Below are 24,372 nucleotides of genomic sequence, written 5' to 3' on the forward strand. Positions count from 1 at the left end.
TTGATTCCCTCACTAATTATAAATCTATCACAGCCTTGAATATACTTAATTACTCATGTTCAACAATCCTTTGTGGTAAAGAATTCTACAGATTCACTACCCTTTGAGAGAAAAAGATTCTTCCTCATCTCTGCCCTAACTGGGTAGCCCTTACATTGAGATTGTGCCTGCTGCTCCTACATTCCCAATCCCACTCCCCTAAGAGAAACAACCTCTTCACATCCACCTTGTCAAGCACAATGATAACCTATTGTCCCTCTTTTCTTTTAAAATCCAATGAATAGTGACCTCCTTAACCCCCATGGTGGCACAGTGGTTAGTATTGCTGCCTCACAGTGCCAAAGACCTGGGTTCAATTCCCGCCTCAGGCAACTGTCTATGTGGAGTTTGCACATTCTCCCAGTGTCTGCATAGGTTTCCTCCGGGTGCTCCGGTTTCCTCCCACAGTCCAAAAATGTGCAGGTTAGGTGAATTGGCTGTGGTAAATTGCCCATAGTGTTTGGTGAAGGGGTAAACGTAGGGGAATGGATCTGGGTGGGTTGATCTTCGGAGGGTCGGTGTGGACTTGCTGGGCTGAAGGGGCTGTTTCCACACTGTAAGTAATCTAATCTGACGAAACCCCTCAATATCCAGGATCAACTTAGTGAACCATCTCAGAACTATCTTCAACACTAGGATATCTTTCCTTAGATAAAGGGACCAAAACTGTTCGAAGTATTCTGATCAGTACCATGTACAGTTTCAGCAAGACCTTTCTATTTAATACTCCATTCCCTTTGGCACAAAAGATAACTTCATTTTTGTCTTCCCTACCAGTCACTGAACTTGAATGTTAGATTTTTATGATCCATTCACAAGGTCGCCCACATCCCACAGTAAAATTCAGAAGGGCTGTAGTGGTATATGAGTTGAACCAAAAGCAACCATGGTCAGTGGTAAGGCTGATGGTTTGTTGAGACTGATTTGTTTGGATGATGGTTGAGGATGGTGCTGTCCATGCAGCATACACAGACATTGTGTCAAAAACATTTGGATGATGGTCAGGACAGGCAATCAGCAAACTGCTGCTGTCAAGTACCTGTTCTTTTACGTGTTGGGAATAATGTTGTATAGTTTCTCAAAGAGGAGAATTGGAAGTGGCTTAAATCAAATGTGTTTGTTACTGGGATGCAAATTTATGGAAATAAAATGATTACCACTCAGAGTTGAGATTCTGAAGTAGCCATATGAAGCTTAAGGGGAAATTGAAAACATTTTTCTTGGCATTTAGATTCAGATATACTCATTTTCCGTGCACTTTCCCTTCGTTCTCTCTTGCTCACATCACACCAACAAGAGGAAAATTTTAAAAGGCCCATCACTCAACCAAAAACATAAGCAAGTGAGCCATCACAAATCCCATCTCAAAAGAAAAAGAACCTCCATGAACCATAACATCAATGCATCATATTTTAATTAAAATTCAAAATGTCCTACGTCTGACATTCGCAGTAACTTGATCAAAGGATTTAAATTTTTACATGTTCTTTATGCAGCAATATGATACTTAAATGAATAATCAAACTCTGGAAAAAGTGTTCACAATTATATTATTCCTTCCTGAAAGGGAACAATTTTTAAAGTAAATGATTACAGCAATAGACTCCAGTGAAGCAAACAGAGATGTTTGATGCAATTTTTTTCCAAAAAAGACCAGTCAAAATAATTTACATATATTGTATTTTCTGAAAACGTTTATTTCAAAACGTTGAAGCGTTGAAACAAGGTTTAATACTTCTATTTCATTTGTGGAGTACTTTCTCTGACAATGATATAATTGTTTCCAAAATAATTGACTGTGATAGCAAAATCACCCTCTTGCAACAATATAACAGTCATTGTTATCTTGAATGGTTTGTAGAAATTTGGAGTACCCAGTACACATTATTGATCATTTATGAAGACAGCTTGTAAACTCTTGAAGCCAGCCCAACATTCTCCATCCAGTCATAGTCAACGAATTTCTTAATCAAGTAATTATTGTGCCAAAGGTAAAATACATATATGCTGAGGAACTGCAGTTTTTCTCTCTCATTTCATATTAGGATCAGGAATATCCACAATTGTTTGAACTTTAAGTTCCTCTAAGCAACATTTAACCTTCCCTAATGATGTGACCCAAAAAACTGGCCTTGGCCTTGGGTGATTCACTTTTTACCCAACTTATCACAAAGTCAGTTTTTTAAGAGGTCATTTTCACAGGATTCCGTGAAACATTTCATTTGCTTCTTCAGACATTTTGTTCTTAAAATCTCTTTTTTCTGGTTTTCACATCTTCACAGGAGGCACAAGAGTTGCACACAAATTATAAAATTTCTTAGTTTGGTTTACTTGTGGCTACAATTACTGATTTCCAAAAAAAAAGTTCGACCCAATGTCATGCACCAATTATGCAATGGGACCCCCCCAGCTGCATTTCACATTGGCCCGAGGAGCCTGAACAACTCTCAGGAGCCCTTGCTTCACATCCTGAGCCATTTCATAGGAATGCCCTCTACATCCTGCAGCCCAGCAAGGACAGCTTTTTGTACAGGCTGCTGCTGCACACCATGCACTTCTACTCCTTGATCCACTGCTTGGACATAGCTTGGTATGCTTTCTTACTACCCACTTTCCCAATTTCCAACAGGATCATGGTGGGGGTGGGGTATTTCATGCAGCAGTGCCATATCGTCACACATTGTGATGGTTCATGGACTCCCAACCCAGCTTTTTATTTTGTGATGCTGTGGAGTCTGTGGACCACATATATATTAGTTCTGGGAAATTGCAAAACCTTTTTAATCATTTGAAATATCTTTTGTTGTGTTTTTAGTTGCACAGCCCCATGCTTCTGATCTTTGGCCATCCAGTGCATAGAGGCAAGTCAGCAGACCTCATGAGCTTGCCAAGTTGGCCATTAAAAGGTCATCTTTGATCAGGATCTAATAATTTGTTCTTTGTTAGCAATCGTATCTTTATTTGAACAAGACAACTTGTGAAGTAGCAGAAAGCTTGTTTAGGCACATCTAATTAACTTTTTTTATAGGGTTGGCAGAAAAAACAGCATATATTTTCAAAATGGGTAATTTTTCTCCATATCATTATTTTAGGGTTCATTAGTGTTATTAGACAGCTGACTCATGTGGCACATTTGTAGTGTCGCTATCTTTGAGCAGGATGTCCCAGGTTCAAGGCCCAGCTGCTCCAGAGGAGTGTAATAACATCTCTGAACAGGGTGATTAGAAAATGTGTTATTAAACAGGTCATTGATTTCACATACAAGGTAATAGGCGAACAACCCAACAACTTGGAACAAATTCTACAGAACTACGGCTGGCCTATTAACTAGCCTGCCTCAGCATTTACCTACCCCAAATCTGGACTGGAACTAATTTTGTAGGCCAATATTGCCTTTGCCACAGCAAACATCATGTGATTCATGTTGTTTTGGTTGGAAAAATCAGCCCCAGGTTTGAAACTAGAATATTTAGAAGCCCCAGAGTGTAAAAACAGGCCATTCAGCCCAACAAATCCACACCAACTGTCCAACATGTATCCTACGCCGACCCATCACCCTACCTTTTCCCCTAACCCTGTAGTTCCTATGGCTAATGCACCTAACCTATGCATCCCTGAACACTATGTGTAATTTAGTATGGCCAATCCACCAAACCTGCACATCTTCAGACTATGGGAGGAAACCAGAGCAGAAACCCACAAAGCCATGGGGAAAGTCTGCAAACTCCACAAAGAGACAGGTGCCAGAGGCTGGAATTGAACCCAGGTCACTGGTGGTTTGAGGCAGCAGAGCTAACCACTGAGCTACCATACCACCCCTGTCAGATGTTGACTTATAAACATCACCACCTTCACAAGGACTATAAATGCTGGCCTTGGCAGCAATGCTCACATTCCATGAACAGATTTAAGAGAATTTAATTTAGCTACTACCTCTGTTCAACTTTAAATAATCAAAGCACTTCTTTCCTTATTAACTTCCAAATTTGAATGAAAGTGTGGATCGAGTCATACACAAATGATCACCATGTCACAATTTTGAGAAGAATAGGGTCAAAGTCCAAGGGATTATTTCTTAAATGCTTGGTTTAAAAAAGTCAAAGTTTCTTGTATTTAAAAAAAAAGAAAAAGCATGAGGGATTTGGCAACTGATTTAGAACTAAACTTTGAAGTATACTAGTTGTCTGTGGTTCAATAGTCACCAAATTCCAACTTATAAAGAGAGAGAAAAAAAATCAAATCCTCTGACTTTGCCTAAAGCTTTCTGCTAGATTGTCTTACAAAATGTAAATTTTAGATTGGATAACAGCAAACCTATGTCATAATTAACGATGCATGTTAATCCTCAAATTTTACTGCTCTATTGTCCTTTGTTAGCAAACATCAATTACCCAGATCGAGTAACACCATCCATACAAGGGTTTGATCAATAAATTCTAATATAGAAAAATGAGAGCAAGGAATTCAACCTCCATGAATCAGAATAAATTCAAAACATAGCTTCAGCCCAGATGAAGTTATTTATATGGTAATGAAGAGAATGGATGCTACAGAAATATTTCATGCTGAGTTAATTCAAAAAGGTTTAATTATAATTTGAGTCATTAGGCTATGTGTAATAATCAACAGACCACATTGTACACATTATTTGTAAGACAACATACATACAAGACAAGCCTAATATATCTCACTGAAGCTGTACACATGCTAAAAGTATATTCAACAAAGTTCTTTCAAATCTGAAATGATAGAAATAAAGTCCTTAGAAAAATGAAATAATGGAGAATTTGCCTTCCTCAGAGTTCAGTCAATGTTTGTAGCTTAGAAATACAACTCAAATTAGTACTTAGAAAATACAAAATGTTCTAATATTTAAATGGGCATATTCAAGTGCAAAATATGCAATAGTAGAGGATACGCAAACAATTTTATATCCATCATGAAGGATTGGCTAAGACGTTGAATCTCTGATCTCATCAATCACACTTTCATTTACAAGATCTTGTGATTCAAAATGGATGTGATGGACCAGTATTTTCTTGGTTGCAGTTACAAGCTTGGAATAGTTTTCTGGATTATAACACCTATGTTGATAGGAACGAAGAAGAGGAGCTCTATCCTTGTTTCGTGATAAACACATTGGAGGGCGTCTCTGATTTTCACCATCTTTTAAAGACTCTGGGAGTGGCTTCCGTTTGCTTTCTGGAAGCAACATGATGCACAGCACTGAGAGGACAGCAAAAGAGGCAAACACAACATGCAGGAGAAAGAAGCCATGTTTATTATGGAGATCCATTATCGGAGATGTTGCTTTTCCAATGCAGCTTGTTGCCATAACAAGACCTAAGCCTGCACCTCTGTGAAAACATTTTGTGAAAATAAATATTTTAAGTTCTTCTGAAAAATTTGTAAGGCTAATTATTAACAAGTACTAAATGACAACTCATAATTGGCCAGAAAAATTGCAGGGCAAATGCACAGATACTTGTGGGCAAACTATTTAGCAATTTCAAGTGGTGGTAGTTTGTGGTTAAGTGTGAATACCCAGAAGTTGCTACTTGAATATCTCTGATCCAATGCTAACTTCATGAAAAAGACATACTGCTCTTGATTTGCCCACCGTTTCTTAAAAGAAATTGCCCAATAAAGTCACCCTATAAATGTATACATAATAATGTTGATAACTTATAAGTGAGTTAATTAGCCTCTCTGGCATTAAGAATTTCAAGAAAAATTTCTCCTTATCTCTTATGTTTCTTGATTTTACATCAAAATACAGCTGTAAATTTACCCCCTTCTTAATTCTTCCCATGTTTATTTTCCAATCCTCTATCTTCCTGTTATGAAGATAGCCTATTAGGTGCCCTACTCATTCCCATTTCCTTACTGCACCATTATCACCTTGCACTTTTAGTAACTTAAATGGAGAAACATTTTTTCTGTGTGCAGAAGATATTAGAGGCAACGTTGGTGGTCTTCCACTGAGCATTTAATCATCTAGCTGGTAGTATGTTCACTGAAAAAGATTATTATACAATCACTAGGTCAAAAATATAGTAGCCTATCCCAAACAAAAATCTAATACCTAATTTTATATTGGAGATAACAACACTTTGTCCAAATGTACAGCCTTTCATATATAGAAATTGCACACAAATCTCTCACACTTGTACCCTCAGGGTGAAAGAAGTTTCCACACAGTAATAAATTAGAGTTAATGCTACTGAAACCAAGTACCTTTAAAAAGTTAAAAATCTACATGGATATAGTTCCAGTCATGGAGGTATACAGCATGAAAACAGACCCTTCAGAACAGATATCCTAAACTAATCCAGTCTCATTTACCAGCACTTGGCCCATATCCCTCTAAACGCTTCCAATTCATTTACCCAGCCAAATGCCTTACAAATGTTGTCATTGTACCAGCCTCCACCACTTCCTCTAGCAGCTCATTCCATAAATACACCATCTTTGTGTGAAAAAGTTGCCCCTTAGGTTTAGGGTGACAGGGGAAAAATTTAAAAGGGATCAATGCCCTCTAGTTCTGGATTCCCCCCACCCCAGGGAAAAAACCTTATCCATGCCCCTCATGATTTTACAAACCTCTATAAAGTCACCCCTCACCCTCTGACACTCCAGGGAAAACCCCAGCCTATTCAGCAACCAACCCTAGCAACATCCTTGTAAATCTTTTCTGAACCCTTTCAAGTTTCACAACATCCTTCCTACATGAGGGAAACAAGAACTGTTTGTAGTATTCCAAAAGTGGCCTAACCAATGTCTTATATAGCCATAACATGACCTTCCAACTCCTATACTCATTGCTCTGATTAATAAAGGCAAGCATACCAAACACCTTCACTATCCTGTCTCCCTGCGAATCCACTTTCAAGAAAGTATGAACCTGCACTCCAAGGTCTCTATGTTCAGTAACACTCCCAGGACCTTACCATTAAGTGGACCAGTCCTGTCCTGATTTGCCTTTCCAAAATGCAGCACCTCACATTTAATCTAAAATTAAACTCCATCTGCCACTCCTCAGCCCATTGGCCCATCTGAACAAGATCCCATTGTAGTATGGGTAGCCTTCTTCACTGTGCATTACACCTCCAATTTTAGTGTCATCTGCAAACTTACTAACTATATCTCCTATATTCACATTCAAATCATTTATATAAATAGCAGTGGACCCAGCATCGATCCTTCTGGCACACTGCTGGTCACAGGCCTCTCAGTCTGAAAAACAATCCTCCACCACCCTCAGTCTTCTACCTTTGAGTCAGTTCTGTATCCACATAGCTAGCTCCCCCTCTATTCCATGTGATCTAACCTTGCTAAGCAGTGTACCATGAGGAACCTTGTCGAATGCCTTACTTAAGTCCATATAGATCACGTCTACTGCTCCACCCGCATCAATTCTCTATGATACTTCTTTAAAAATCTTAATCATGTTAGAAAGACATGACTTTCCACACACAAAGCCATGTTGACCATCCCTAATCAGTCCTTGCTTTCCCAAATACATGTAAATCCTCTGCCTCAAGGTTCCCTCCAACAACTTCCCCACCAACGATGTCAGACTCATCAGTCTATAGTTCCCTGGGCTTCTCCTTACCACCTTTCTTAAATAGTGGCATCATGTTAGCCAACCTCCAGCCTTCCGACACCTCACTTGTGACTATCCATGATACAAATATCTCAGCAAAGGGGTCCAGCAATCATTTCCCTAGCATCTCACAGCATTCTAGGGTACATCTAATCAGGTCTTGGGGATTTATCCGCTTTTATGCATTTTAAGACATCCAGCACTTCCTCCTCTATAATATGGACATTTTTCAAGATGTCATCATCTATTTCCCCACATTTTATAATCTTTCATGTCCTTCTCCACAGTAAACACTGATGCAAAACACTCATTTAGCATCTCCCCCATCTTTTCAATACCACACAAAGATCAGCAAGGCAGCCGGGGGTCTTATTCTTTCCCAAGTTACCTTTTTGTCCTTAATGTAATTATATATTATCCTGGTGAATCTTTACTTGGAGATATGGTTTATGGGAATGTACCAAATGATTTTGCAGTTTGCTGTTTATTATTTTTAAAATGAAATGACCTCTCCTGTGATTTAAATAGTCTACTAAGAATGAGATGCATTAGACCTCAGCTACTGAATCCAACTGCATGCATCAATGCAGGTTTCTGCTCAAACACTCACCAGAGTTCAGAGGTTTAGAAATACTCACCTCCTGACACCCCAAAGCCTGTCCATCATCTACAAGGGACAAATCAGGGGTGTAATGGAATACGTCCATTTGTCTGGTTGGGTGCAGGTCCGACAACACGCAAGAAGCTTGATATCATCCAGGAAAATGTAGTCCGCTTGACTTGCACAACATCCACAAACATCTACTCTCTCCACTGCCAATGCTCAGTAGCAGCAGTGGGTACTATTTACAAGATTCACTGCATAAACTTACCAAAGATCTGTTGATAATAGCTTCCAAACTTATAACCACTTCCATCGAGAAGGATAAGGACAGCAGATACGTGAAACACCACCATCTTTAAGTTCCCCTCCAAGCATCTCACTATCCTCACTTGGAAATAGATTGCCGCTCCTTCATTGTCACTGGGTCAAATTCCTGGAATTTCCCCTCTAATGGTGTTGCAGGTCAACCTACAGCAGGTTGACTGCAGAGGTTCAAGGCATCAGCTCACCACCACCTCAAGGGCAACTAAAGATGGGCAATAAATGCTGGGCAGCCAGCAATGCCCACGTCCCACAACTGAATAAAAAAACCAAAGTCTGCAATTTTTCCAGCCATATGTGGATATGGGGACAGGGGAAAAGGAGGAGGATGAAGAGGGAGGTGGAGGCGGAGAAAGATACAGGCCAAGCAAGTTAAGAATCAAAACATTCACCGCGTTTTTGATGCCATCCTCAAAAATCAAATTTACAGTATTACAAATGATATTCAGCTTTTCAGACAAATCAATTTTGAAATAATTTAATACTTGGAGTTTTATTTTTTCATTGTTACTTCAGTGCTTTTTTAGTATTAGAAGATATCACTATAATGCAGGAGTCCTAATTTGCCACTAATTAAACGTAGGCATAATTTTTAGTGATGCCAAAAAAAATTCAGAAAATTATATTGATATGAATACCATAATCACAGCACTCACCTAACTACGGTTGGAATAACCTCACTGGCAAAAAAATTACTCAGTGTAACAACAACATAAGCTGAGAACAGACCCAGGATGGAAAGAGCCAGTTGAAGAATTTGATGCAGGTCTGCAAGAAAAAAATAAACACTGTTGGCACTATAATACCAAAGACCAAAAGCTCAAATCACTTCCACAAATAATTTGAGACTCTCTTACTATGTCCCATTATTTATACTTGAGCCAGATTTGGCACAAGCACACTTGTCATAGAGGCTGTTAATAGACACCCATAAGCACACTAAATAAAATAGCAGAAGCAGACTTAAGTCTCTCAATTGGTCATTCATTAAGATCATTGGTGAAATTTTACATAAGTTCATTTTCCAACCTAATCTCCATATCCCTCAATTTCCTGACGGTCCAAAAATTGATCATGTGGATTCTATAATATATTCAAAATAACAACACAGAAGCATGGAATAAAAAATAAACTTGTCTGACTGACACTTAACAGACACTAAAGAAAGCGGTTTTAGTAAAAGGATTAAATTAGAACTTCCAGGATGCGGACAAGAAAGATTGCTTAGCAGGATTAGAAACAACACAAATACAACCAACTCACAGGCTCAGTTAGGGCGCTTGAGGGTTACAAGGTAGCCAGGAAAGACCTAAAGAGAGCTCAGGAGAGCCAGGAGGAGACATGAGAAGTTGTTGGCAGATAGCCTTAGGGTTTACCCTGATCCTTTCTATAGGTATTTAAGGAATAAAAGAATGACAAGAGTAAGATTAGGGCCAATCAACGATAGTAGTGGGAAGTTGTGTGTGGAGTCAGAGGAGATAGGGGAAGCACCAAATGAATATTTTTCGACAGTATTCACTCTAGAAAGTGACAATGTTGTCGAGGAGAATACTGAGATACAGGCTACTAGACTAGGTGGGATTGAGGTTCACAAGGATAGGTATTAGAAATCCTGCAGTGTGTGAAAATAGATAAGTCCCCTGGGTCGGATGGGATTTATCCTAGGATCCTCTGGGAAGCCAGGGAGGAGATTGCCGAGCCTTTGGCATTGATCTTTAAATTGCCATTGTCTACAGGAATAGTGCCAGAAGACTGGAGGATAGCAAATGTGGTTCCCCTGTTCAAGAAGGGAAGTAGAGCCAATCCTGGTAATTATAGACCAGTGAGCCTTGCTTCAGTTGTTGGTAAAGTGTTGGAAAATGTTATAAGAGATAAGATTTATCATCATCTAGAAAATAATAAGTTGATTAGGGATAGTCAGCATGGTTTTGTGAAGGGTAGGTCGTGCCTCACAAACCTTACTGAGTTCTTTGAGAAGGTGACCAAACAGGTAGATGAGAGTAAGCCAGTTGATGTGGCTTATATGGATTTCAGCAGAGCGTTCGATAAGGTTCCCCACAGTAGGCTAATTGTACAAAATGTGGAGGAATGGGATTGTGGGAGATATAGCAGTTTGGATCAGTAATTGGCTTGCTGAAAGAAGACAGAGGGTGGTGGTTGATGGGAAACGTTCATCCTGGAGTCCAGTTACCAGTGGTATACCGCAAGGGTCGGTGTTGGGTCCACTGTTGTTCGTTCATTTTACAAACGATCTGGATGAGGGTGTAGAAGGGTGGGTTAGTAAACTTGCAGATGACACTAAAGTTAGTGGCGTTGTGGATAGTGATGAAGGATGTTGTAGGTTACGGAGAGACATAGATAAGCTGCAGAACTTGGTTGAAGGGTGCAAATGGAGTTTAATGTGGACAAGTGTGAGGTGATCCACTTTGGTTGGAGTAACCGGAATGCAAAGTACTGGGCTAATGGTAAGATTCTTGGTAGTGCAGATGAGCAGAGAGATCTCGGTGTCCAGGTGCACAGATCCTTGAAAGTTGACACCCAGGTTGACAGGGTTGTTAAGAAGGCATACAGTGTTTTAGCTTTTATTAATAGAGGGATCGAGTTCCGGAAGCATGAGGCTATGTTACAGCTGTACAAAACTCTGGTGTGGCCGCACTTGGAGTATTGTGTACAGTTCTGGTCACCGCATTAGAAGAAGGATGTGGAAGTTTTGGAAAGGGTGCAGAGGAGATTTACTAGGATGTTGCCTGGTATGGAGGGAAGGTCTTACGAGGAAAGGCTAAAGGACTTGAGGCTGTTTTCGATGGAGAGAAGGTGGTTGAGAGGTGACTTAATAGGGACATATAAGATAATCAGAGGGTTAGGTAGGGTGGACAGGGAGAGCATTTTTCCAAGAATGGTGACAGCAAGCACGGGAGGCATTGCTTTAAATTGAGGGTTGATAGTACAGGACAGATGTCAAAGGTAGTTTCTTTACTCAGAGATTAGTAAGGGTATGAAATGCTTTGCCTGCAACGGTAGTAGATTCGCCATCTTTAAGTACATTTAAGTCATCATTGGACAAGCATATGGACGTACATGGAATAGTCTAGGTTAGATGGACTTCAGATTGGTATCAGATGGGCTTCAGACAGGTCGGTGCAACATCGAGGGCTGAAGGGCCTGTACTGCACTGTAATGTTCTATGTTCTATGCCTATGAAACCCAGCAAACCATCAGACAGACAGTCGCACCAACATCAAGCAGGAAAAATGAAGGAAACACACTCAATACACAAGGAAAGCTTGAGAAAGACTTAAAAAAGATGAAAACATTGTTTTCCTACCTGCAGACAAAGGATGCTTGACAGTCATTTTAAATCAAAGAGACTACATTGAGAAAGCGAATGCACTACTTGCCGATACCAACACGTACCAACAAGTGACGACAGACCCAACTCCACAACTAGAGAACCGAATTACAGCCCTACTCAAAATAGCTTCAGAAATCTGGAGAAATAAATGAGAGACTTCCAAAAAATGAAACCAGTTGGATCCAACATACCACACTTCTACAGATTACCCAAAAATTATAAACCAGGAACCCCCCTCAGATCCATAGTCTCGCTACCTGGAACATCAACTTATAGACTGGCCAAGGAGCTACACCAAACACTAAAACACTTAGAAGAAGATTCATGCCACTCAATCTAAGAATCCCTGAAAACCAAACACAGATAGAAGAGGATGAAATAATGGTCTCATTTGACGTAACAGCCCTGTTCACATCCATTAACATCAACCTGGCCAAGGAAACACTGACACATTATTAGAAGAACCAAAGACACATGCACCAAATACCAACTTCATCAGCAAGGACAATGTTGTCAAGCTAGTGGACCTATGCCTTACCACCCACTGCATCTTCAATAACAAAACTACAGACGAACCAACAGAACACCCATGGGATCTCAGATACCAAGGTTCTTAGCAGAGGCAATAATGTAGAGACTCGAACGAACAGCTCTGCTAACCATCCTACCCTAACTTTGGGTCCGCTACTTAGATGATATCTTTGTCATCACCAAACGAAACAAATTAGAGGAAACTTTCAAGACCATCAATAATACTCATACTGGCATAAAACTCACTGAAGAGGAGGAAAACAAATACAAACTGTTATTCCTAGATGTCACAATAGAGCGATTAGCCAATGGGGAACTTCAAACCAGCACCTACAGGAAAACAACACATACTGACCAAATAGTGAACTACAGAAGCAATCATCCCAACAAGCCACCACATACTGCAGCACAGAGAAACTATGCAGAGCGGAGGAAAACCACCTATACCGTGTATTCAAAAAGAATGGATACCCAATGAACACAGTCCGTCGATTTCTCAGCAACAAACCTAAACAAGCAGACAAAACATGTCCAGAAACCCTAGCCACTCACCCCTGCATCAAAGACATCTCGAAAACGATTGTTTGGAAAAGACTGAAAAGATCTCTTGGCATCATGGTAACCCACAAACCCACCAACACACTTAAAAAAGAGTTAATGAACTTGAATGACCCTACGCAGAAAACAAGCAAAACTAAGGTCAATTACAAAATACCTTACAAGAACTGTAACAAACATTGCATTGCACAAACAGGCAGGAAACTAGCCACAGGATACATGAACGTCAACTAGCCACAAAAAGATGTGAGCCATTCTCATTAGTATCCTTACATACAGATGAGGAAGGACACCGCTTCAACTTGGACAACACATTCATCCTAGGACAAACCAAATAGAGACGTGCACAAGAATTCCTAGAAGCAAGGCATTTCAACCAGAACTCTATCAACCAACGCATTGACTTGGACCCCAGTTACCACCGCCTGACAAAAAACAGGAAATGACATCACCATAGGAAATGTAGTATGGTGACAAAATGTCTGAAAATGAACATTCCAGCTCAACGAGCAAACCTATCCAGAATCTTAACCTGAGCTACAAAACTCGCTAAGGGCAGCACAGTGGCTCAGTGGCATTGCAGCCTCACTGCACCAGGGTTCCAGGTTCGATACCAGCCCTGGGTGACTGTCTGTATGGAGTTTGCACATTCTCTCAGAGTCTGTGTGGGTTTCCTCCAGGTGCTTCGGTTTCCTCCTACAATCCAAAGATGTGCAGGTCAGGTGAATTTGCCGTGCTGAACTGCCCATGGTGTTAGGTGCAGTAGTCGGGGGGAGATGGGTCTAGGTGGGTTGATTTTCAGAGGGTCGGTGTGGACTTGTTGGGCCGAAGGGCCTGTTTCCACATTGTAGGGAATCTAATCTAATCTAATACTCAATGACTTAGTGCCCACATGCATCAGATTTGATGACTCTCAATAGGTTCACAATCAAATGCATTTCTCATGTCAATTATTCCAAGTGGCTAATCTTTATCCTAAGACTATCATTAGATCCACCAGCATGGAGAGACACAGTTGCAATTGTTGTGGGAATGTTCACTGAGTTGTGAATTTGGATTGCAGAAACTTTATCCCCTGTCTGGGTGACATCCTTAGTGCTGTGGAGTCTCCTGTGAAGTGCTGTTGTACTATGTTGTTTGGAACTTATGTGGCTTCATTCCCATTGTTTCAGGGTGCAGGTTCTGGTTGTTCGTTTCAGTGGTCGGTATATTGAGTTTAGGTCAATGTGTTTGTTGATGGAGCCCATGGATGAGTGCCATGCTTCTATAAATTCTCTGGCGGTCTTCTGTTTGACTTGTCCTATTATTGTTGTGTTGTCCCAGTTGAATTTTAAGCCCTCGTCACCTGTGTGTATAGATACTAGGGATAGCTGGTTGCAGGATTTAGTGGCTAGTTGATCTTCATGAATGTGGGTCATTAGTTTTCTGTGTGTTTGTCCTATATAGTGTTTTATGCAGTCTCTGCATGGAATCTTGTAAACTACACTTTTCCACAGTCCGATAGAAGGTTTAGCAAGGTCGATGTTAAGAAGTTTGAGTGTTTTAATGAGATAAATCTCTCATTCTTCTGAACTGAAAAGAGGCTCATTTTACTCGCTTTTTCCTTCAAGAACAGCACTTTTACCCAGGAATCAAGTGAACTTTTCTTGCGCCATTCAGTATATTTTTATTTAGGTAAAAGACCAATACTGCACATCATACTCCAGACATTCTACCTTATTCTTATGATCCAATCCTTTGGAAACAAACGTATGATTTGCCTTCCTAACTCTTTGCTGCATCTGAATGGTAACTTGTAATTTACGCACAAGGATGCACAAAACCTTCTGAATCCCAAAATGTACTCATTTCCAAACTTTTAAAGTGTTCTATTTTTTCATTTTCCTACCAAAGTGGATAATTTCACATTTCCACATGGATTACTTCATTTGCCACCATCTTGTTTAATTACATAACCAATCAATAAGCTTTGTAGCCTCTATCGATTTTCCTCACAGCTTACTCTTCCACCCTCTTGATACTATCAATAAATGTGATATGTCACAGTTTCCTCCAAGTTGTTGATGTAGATTGTAAATAGCTTCGGTCCAAGCATTAATCTTTGCAACAATTTAAATCATTCCATCCTACCGTTTTGAAAATGACCTATTTTCCTAATACTCCTATTTTCTTTTCACAACCCAATGTTCAATCCAAGTTAACATATTACTCCCAATCCTATACACCCTAATCTTGAGTAGCAGCCTCTAAGTGGCATCTTATGGAATCCGTTCTCAAAATTCAAATGAAGTAAAGCAGGCAGTTTCTCTTTTTTTAAAAAAAGTTGGACATCCTGAAAAATCAAGAGCTTCAATAAATGTAAATTCCCTGCGTAAAAACTGTCAATCTGTGCTTTTCCTAGTGCCTTCCCCCTCCATGTCCTCAATAAATGTTTTTTGTATTTTCCCTATCTCTGACATTTGGCCAATTGGCATTTTATTCAGAGTTTTCTCCCTCCAACCACCCCCCCCCCCACCTCCCACCTTTTGTGCGCAGCAGGATTATAGTTACCTTCCAATCAATGGGAACTTTTCCAGAATCTAGGGAACTCTGCAAGATCACAAATCAATATTCACTATTTTTACAGCTGGCTCTTAGAAATCTATGCCAGTGCTTCCTAACCATTTTCCCATTGTGAAAATTGTGCTTGAAAATATTTCAGAGAGAATTATGACAGTGGCAAGTGTGGGAGACTGGACAATGTAGGATGGGTATTTAAGAAAAAAAAGACCTTCAGATAGTGATGAGGGGGTATTAGTGGGAAGGTGGCAGAGCTGTAAATCAGAGTTAAGCAAAAGGCACCTTAATTTCCACCACGGCTTTCAAGACAACAATCTCAAGGCCGTTCACAATATTTTAAAAATTGCAATGGTTTAAAGACCATATCTGAGTTAGCACTTGGTCACAGCTCCACGGTTCTTGCCATTCAGTTTGCAACCCAATTGCTCCAGTGTGAAGGCCTTCAGTTTCTGGAAACATCTTCAACAATTTACTTTGAGTTCCTCACACTCATTACATTTTTGGTTCCCCATATTTTCCAGGATGCGTTTGTTTCTCACTTGTCAAGCCAATGTAATTGTTTACAACCTGTCTACTATTTAAATAAAAACATTGTAGTACAGAACTTGAGTCGAGCTGAAAGGCCTCTGTCAAAACACCACCTTTTACTTCAGAGTTCACATGTGAATTACAGAATCTAGCTTTTTCTATTCCACCAAAATTTGAGAGAAATGGAGCAGTTTCAGTGATAAATGTTCAATTCTATTATATTCTTCTTCATATTTTGCACTGCCCAGCACATAATAATTTAAATTTACTCCATTAGCAATGCCTTGATTTGAAAGAAATTGCCATCCTTCTTTTCAAGTCTCTCCATGGTCTCACCAGTTGCAATTTCTGTAACTTTCTCCAGCACTATATCTCTATCAGCACTCATCTTGAGTATTTCCAATTTAAAAATCATTCCACAAATGCACAAGGAACAAGAGTAAGCCATTTGGTCCTTCAAGCCTGATCTGCCATTCAATAAAATCATGGTTGATTTGATTTTAACCCTAACTTTACTTTCCTGCATATCCCCAATAATCTTACATCCTTATGGTAATCATGAAATGATTTAACTTTGTCCTAAAAATACTTAAAGATCCTGCATCTATTGCCGTTTGAGGAATGGAATTCCAAAGACTTATGACCCTCAAATTTATTTTCCTCATCTCTGCATTAAAGAGGTGACCCATTATTTTTAAACTATGACTCCTAATTCTAGATTGTCCAACAAATGGATCATCTTTTTGATATCCAACTGGTGACGGCTCATCAGGATCTTGTATTTTTTTTTAAATTAAGTCACCTCCAACTCTTCTAAACTCCAGAGGATATAGGGCTAGCCTGTCTAGCCTTACCTCAGAGAGGCAATCTGCTCTTTCCAGACATTAGTCAAGTAAACTTTTTTTTGAACTGCTTCCAACATACCAACATTCTTCTGTAAGTAGACTGACCAGTACTGCACGTGATTACACCAATACCTGATTAATTGAAGCATAATCTTCCTATTCTTGCACTCAATTCCCTTCTCAATAAAATATAACATCTTATTAGCTTTCCAGATTTCTTTCTGTTCTTGCACACTAACCTTCTGTGATTCATACAATGGGACACCCAGGTCTTTCTGCATCTCAGAGCTCTGCAACCACTCACCATTTAGATTATGTGACTTTTTTAGAATTATGTAAAATTGCACTTAGCCCCATATGCCAGGTCTTTCCCCACTCACATAACCTATCTTTAAGACTTTGTAGCTCCTTATGTATTCTTCACAACTCCTTTTCTACTTGTCTTGATGCCATCAGCAAATTTAGCTACTATACCCTTTTTACCTTCATTGAAATTATTTATACAAATTGTGAAGAATCAAAGCCTCATCATTGATGCCTGTGAAATAGCACTCATGATGCTCTGCCAGCCTGAAAAAGACTCACGTAATCCTATACTCAGCCTACTATTGGCCAGCCAATCTCCTATCCACTCCAATAATATTACCCTGACCACCATGAGCATTTATTTCTCACAGTAACCGCTGATGTAGCACATTATCAAAACGCTTTCGGGAAATCCAAGTACAATACATCTACAGCTTCCCCTTTATCTACAGCACAAGTTACTTCTTCAAAGACCTTCAATCAGCTAGTCATATATGATTTCTTGCCACACAGCATTTACCGCCCACCCGTAATTGCTAAGAGAACGATGAAGAGTCAACAACATGGTTGTACTTCTGGAGACACAGAGGCCAGACCAGGTAAAGATGGCAGTTTCCTTCCCTTAGACAAAACAAATGTTCAGTTCCTGGAAATTTCTCTAGTAATTTTTGTTTTTAAACTAGTAGCAATTACTTTGAGTTCCTCATGCTCATTAGACTTTTGGCTCCTCACACTTTCCAGGATGCTATGTCATCTCATTGGCCAAGACAATGTAATTGTTTTCAACCTGTTTACTGTTTAAATAAATTTGGTATTCCAGAACTTGAGTATTGCTAAAAGGCTTTTGTCAAAACTCTTCCTCTTACCATGAAGTTAACATGTAAATAACAGAACTCTTTTTGTTCTTCAATTGAAATTAAAGAGAAATTCTGCTTAAACTATCCAAACATTCTTTTGTAAAAGTCTTTCATAATAGCTTGTAATATTTTCTCTATGATGTTAAGCTAATTAGTAAACAGTTTCCTACTTTCCTCACTTTTTCATTAAAAAGGAGTTACATTAGCTATTTTGCAATTTAAAAGGAACTTTTCCCAAATCCAGGTGAGTTTTAGAAACTTAAAGCCAAAAATTTTAACTAGCTAACCAGTGATTTCTTTTAAGACCCTATGATAAAATCCCTCAGAACCTGAGGGCTTGTTAGCTTGCAGTTTCACAATTTACTCACAATTACTTGGCAACTGCAATTTTCTGTGATGTTACTTGCATCCTTTCTAGTGAAGATTGACAGAAAATCTGTTCAATTCATCTGCCATCTCTTTTTCCTCCATTATTAATTTTCCAGACTCATTTTTAAAAAATATCAACATTTACTTTTGTGAACGTTTTAAAATATCTGAAGAAATGGATCTTATTTTTATATTTTTGGTTAACTTTCCTCTTGCTTTCTAATTTTCCTTTCTTATTAATCTATTAATAATCCTTTGCTCTTTGTATTCTGTCCAATCTTATGGACTGCGAGTTATCTTTACAAACTTCTATATTTTTGAATTTAATGATATCTTTGACTGTATTAGTTAACCATGAATGGCTGTTCTGTCCCTTTAACTACACTTCTCTCCCTTAAAACTATGTAAAGTTCAATCATATTATGACTGCTGCTACCAGTGGTGCTTTCAGTATGGGGTAAGTAACCCAATCTCATTGGTCAAAACCTGGTTTATTCTAGCCTGCCATAACAAATCCTAAGAAATTGTTCCAAAAAACATTCATTGAATTCCTCATCTAGGCTACTTTCTCCCCATTTGATTTTTCCAGTCTATATGCAGGTTAAAATTCCATGAAAACTGCGGTAGCCCTTTGACAGGCTCTAATTATTTTTCCTTTATAACTTGTCCTGTCATCTGCCCATTGTTAGGGAGCCTGTACAGACCCCCCCAGAAGTGACCTCTAGCCTTTATCACTCCTTATTTCTACCCAAACCACTTCTTTACCCTAGTTTCCTGAATTTAGGTCATTCCTCTCTATTGTGCTTATATCATCTTTAGTTAAAAGAGCCACTCCGCCACCCTTTCTTAGCTCCTTGTCCTTCCTAAACATTACATACCTTCAATATTCAGGTCCCAATCTAGATCATTCTGCATCCATTTTTCAATTATGGTCACTAGATTGTACTTATCTCAATTTGTAGAAGGAGCTTATCTGTTTTGATTTGAATACTATATGCATTCAAATAGTCCTTATTATTTTTGTAGTCTTATCTGATTCTCTGTCCCTTCCAGTCACTGTCTCTTTATTACTTACCATAATAATTCCCTTCTCTTTGCTTATTGTTCACTCTTTGATTTACCACAACTTCCAAAATTCCCAGGCCCCTTTCCCTCAGTATTTAGTTTAAAACTTACGTTACCTCCCTAGTTATGCAGTTCACAAGAACTCCAGAATTTTGAACCAGCTACACTGAAGGAACAACAATTTTTTAACAATTCAACATGGTGAGTGACTTGGAGGGACTTACAAATGGTGGCATTCCCATGTATTTGCTGCCCTTGCCCTTCTCTGTGGGGTGAGGTTTGGAAGATGCTGTCTAAAGACCCTTGGAGAATTTCTATACATCTTGTGGATCATACACACTGTTCTTACTGAGTGTTAATGGTGAGGGGAATGAATGAATGTTGATATGGTGGCAATGCAGGCTGCTTTGCCCTGGATGATGTCAAACCTCTTCAGTGTTGTTGAAGTTGCACTTACCAAGTAGGGACTATTGTATGTCACTCCTGACTTGTGCCAGTTAGATGATAGACAAATTTGAGGAGTTACTTGCTGCAGGATTCCTGATCTCTGACTTGTTCTCCTAACCACAGAACCTAGATGGCTAGTCCAGTTCAGTTTTTGGTCAATACTAACATTAGGATGTTGATAGTGGGAACTTAGTAGTGATAATGCCTTTGAATGTCAAGGGCAGATGGTTGGATTTACTCCTGCTTGTGATGGTTGTTGCCTGGCTTTTATGTGGCACAAATGTTATTTATCACTTGCTAGCCCAAGCCCAGATATAGTCAATGTCTTGCTACATTTGGGTCACAAATGGTACTAAACTTTGTGCAAATCAGTGAACATCCCCCTTCTGACCTTACGATGGAGAGTAGGATATTGATGAAGCAACTGAAAATGATTAGGCCTAGGACACTCTCTTGGGGAACTCCTGCAGAATTGCCCTGGAGCAGAGATGAATGACCTCTAACAATCACAATTAATCTTCTTTTGTGCCAAGTATGACTTTAACTAGAAGAGAGTTTGTCCTTGGATTCTAATTTTGTTAGGGCTCCTTGATGCCACATGACGTCAAATGCAGCCATACTGTCCAGGACAGTCACGCTCATCTCATTCTACTCAAAATTCAGCTTGTTGGTCCATGTTCATACCAAGGCTGTAATGAGCTGTAAGGAGCACAGCGATCATGGCAAAATCAAACTAAGCTACACTGAACAAGTTATTAAAAATTAAGTGCTGCTTTATAGCACTGTTGATAACACATTCCATCACTTTACTAGTCATCAAGAGTGGATAGATGGCGTGATAACTGACTGGGTTGGATATATCCTGCCTTTTACGTACAGCAATTTTCCACATTCTCAGATAGGTATCAGTGTTTCAGTGCAACTTGGCCAGGGGCTAGACAGGTTGTGGATCATGTGCCTTCAATATTAATACTGGAACATTGCCAGGGCTCATAGCCTTTATAGTATCCCATGCTTCCAATAATTTTTTGATATCACACGGAGTAAATCCAATTGGATGAAGACTGGCATCCATGATACTAGGGATGTCAGCTGCTTTACAGGTACAAAACAAACACAAAGACAACATTGCTGAAAATGACATGTTCAAAATATTAACGTATTAATTAAAATATTTTCCTGGCTTCAATGAATTGAACTTCACATTAGCACCTCAATTAGCGTTTAATTCATTTACACTATAAAAAGCTCACCTTCCATCTTTTGAGTAGCAGGAGTTGAAAAATACCAAAAGTGCTTCAGAATCAACCAAGTTATTAACTAGGAAAATTATATAAATGTCATAAGTGATCAAGTTCTCAGTTCATTTGAGTTTTAGCAACTCAGCAGTTATTTTTATTCACTTACAGGATTATGAAATAGAATGATAACTTGTTACACATCCCCGTAATTGTCCTCAATGGCACTAAACTATCTTCTTATAAACTCAGTCATCCAGCATGGTAACAGATCCTTCACTCCAACCAGTCCAGGCCATGTTCCCAAACTAAAATTGTTCCACCTGCCTGCACTTGGCCCCTATCCCTCTTAAGTGTCTCTATTCATGTACTTAGCCAAATGTCCTTTAAACATTGTAACTGTACCTGCATTCACCACTTTTCCTGACAGTTCATTCCATCCACAAATGACTTTTTAAAAACGTTGCCTCATTTTATAAATTCTCCTCTCATCTTACAAATATGCCCCTTAGTTTTGAACTCCCCACTCTAGAGAAAAGAAACTCATCATTCACCTCATCTATGCCCCTCATGATTTTATAATCCTCAATAAGATTACCTCTCCACCTACTCCGCTCCAGTGAAAAAAGTTTCAGTCTATCTTTATATCTCAAACTCTCTATTCCTGGCAACATGGTGATAAATCTTTCCTTGAACAATTTTAGTCTGTGTAGTGCAGGTATATCAGCAATTTAAGTCAAGCAGAAGTGTTCAGAGATTTTGAAGATGAAAGAACAAGAATATTTTCAAGTCTGAAGGGCATGCAAGTTTGAGAGAAAATTGAAGAACATGATAATTCCTATGCACCGACTTATTAGCTGTCCTAGATTAATTTTGGAAAGTGCAACTAATGTAATTTTGCTGAGTTGCTGCAGTGCATTACACAGTACATATGCTTTGCAACCATGGTGTGCTAGTGGCAGAGGAAGCAAGTGCTTAATGTGATTAATAAGGGTTAAGTAAATGAAGCAGCTGCTTTGACTTAACTGATTTGAGCTTCTTCTGCTGCAGTCATGCAGACAGTACAACAACTTCTATTGCATTCCTGTCTTCTAGCTTGTAGATGGGATATATTTTGGCACAATGAATAGCATTGCAGCATCTGAATCAAGCTCTGGGTTCAACTTCTAAGCCAGCTCAATGGCCATGGAATGTGTGCTCATCACGCAGCAAACAAAATTAATATATAACATACAACTAACAGTGACAGAGCAATAGCAGGTGGCAAAAGTAGGAGAGTTAGTTAGCCACATGATGGAAATAAGTCAGGGCCTCTGCCATTACTATCCATAGTTTTAGGCTACAACATGCATGTAAAATAAAAGCCTGTAAACCTGCTTTGTTATGGTATTTTTTTTAAAAATCCCAGTCAGCCAGTAATGAACCACTGAGGTTTTGCTGGTGAGGGATTTGGAAATTGTTATGCTACTGAATGTCGAGGGAAGATGGTTAGACTCTCTTATTAGCGAATGGTCACCACTTGGCACCAGGTGGCATTCATGAGCCCAAGCCAGAACGCTGTCCAGTTCTTGCTGCGAGGAATCATTAACTGTTCTATGATCTGATGGATCTGGAAATGGTGAACATTTTAGTCAGTGAACATTAGCACTTCTGACCTTTTTAAGAGGAAAGATTGTTGACAAAACAGCTGAAAATGACTGAGCATAGGGAACTCTCTGAAGTGATTTCCTGGGGCAGAGTTAATGGCCTCCAAAAAGCTCTATTTTCTTGTATGCTAGGTAAGACTTCACCAGTGGAGATAATGTTCCCCTCTGATTTGGTATGAACTCCAGTTTGCCAAGTATTTTCTTTTTACTTAATCCTCTCAAATGTGTGGTTCAAAATTTTAGGATTATTCACATTGAGTACTTATCAACCTTTGCTTGATTTTATCATTACATAAACTAGAAATGTGTGGTCTTCAATCATTCCTCAATTTAGTTACCAGCTACATATCACTCGTAACAATCTCACCCAAAGAATTCAGCACCATGTCCTATTAAGAAATCCCATGAAGAACTGAACAAGGCGGCTCTAATTTTTTCCATTTCAATTTGAATTTAGCAACTGATTTTAATCCTTTCCAACTATGATGAACTCAGACTCATCACCATCCCTTTTTTCTTTAAAAGGCAAGTCAAAATACAGGGCATTTCACTTCTAAATAAATTTGGAGCTGATCTCTCAGCTACATGTCATCTAGATACAGGATGTTCCCAGGTTTATGAACACCCGACTTACGAATGTCATGTAAATATGAACCGACCTCCAGCTTCTCATTTTTAAAAATTATTTTTAATAATCCGAGTTACATACAATATTTCACCCTAACGAATGGGTAGACTAATTAGCCCGTACCTGTTCTGACTTACACACAAATTTGGCTTACGAACAGTGGAAAAAAACTCATTTGTAACCTGGGGACTTCCTGTAATACAGTAGAGGTAATTTTGTATTTATTATAGCTTCTAGTGAAATTCTTTTTATATACCGCAATGGAAAGAGGGGCACCACAAACAAAAAAATTGCACTTTTTAATTCCCTGTGCTAAAAAATTGTAGTAACCACTTATACTTACACTGAGAGAGAGCAAGCAACAACAGCGATGACATGCCTGTGATGATTGTTGACAGTAGCAGAATGCCACGACGGCCACACCTGTTCACTGTAAAGTATAGAAAAAGGAGGGCCACGCCTTCAGCAGCGACGGCAACGAAATAGCTCAAGTAGAAATTGGAGCTATAGCCAGTGAGGGTTTGGGAAAAGCAATGCTGGATTCCACTGCCAATGAACCTGAGATAAAATGAATAAGGTTATCCCTTCTAGACAGAGTTACTGAAATGTCAAATGTGAACAAAGATCTACGTTTTGAGGAGGGTAAAAAAATGCAATAGGTTTTGTGGTAAGATAGAAATAAGAATTTTTATTTTGATAAAACCTGTCGACTTTAAATCTCAGCGCAAGTATGAAAGTGCAAGAAATAAAAACCATGAGATTAGATGTTACAATTCTTGAGCAAAAGTATCTTTTATTGTTCAGCAGAATTTATTTTAGAGCTATGAGCCTAGGAAAATCACTAAAGAGTCATCAACATCGAATGAATAACAC

General features: G+C 39.1%; 1 protein-coding gene across 2 annotated transcripts in view; it reads right to left on the bottom strand.

The window, feature by feature from the left end:
* Window positions 1–1,489: 1,489 nt before the first annotated feature.
* Window positions 1,490–24,372, bottom strand: part of slc22a31 (solute carrier family 22 member 31) — a 73,472-nt gene continuing 50,589 nt past the window's right edge. For both annotated transcript variants that reach the window (XM_072596074.1, XM_072596075.1), the window contains 3 exons: window positions 23,843–24,057; window positions 9,227–9,338; window positions 1,490–5,396 (listed from right to left, as the gene is read on the bottom strand). In XM_072596074.1, the coding sequence (XP_072452175.1) occupies window positions 4,991–5,396; window positions 9,227–9,338; window positions 23,843–24,057 (733 nt within the window). In that variant the 3' untranslated portion in view covers window positions 1,490–4,990. The remainder of the gene's footprint in view (window positions 5,397–9,226; window positions 9,339–23,842; window positions 24,058–24,372) is intronic.

The sequence above is a fragment of the Chiloscyllium punctatum genome, chromosome 26, assembly GCF_047496795.1.
Source record: "Chiloscyllium punctatum isolate Juve2018m chromosome 26, sChiPun1.3, whole genome shotgun sequence".
Taxonomy (NCBI): Eukaryota; Metazoa; Chordata; class Chondrichthyes; order Orectolobiformes; family Hemiscylliidae; genus Chiloscyllium; species Chiloscyllium punctatum.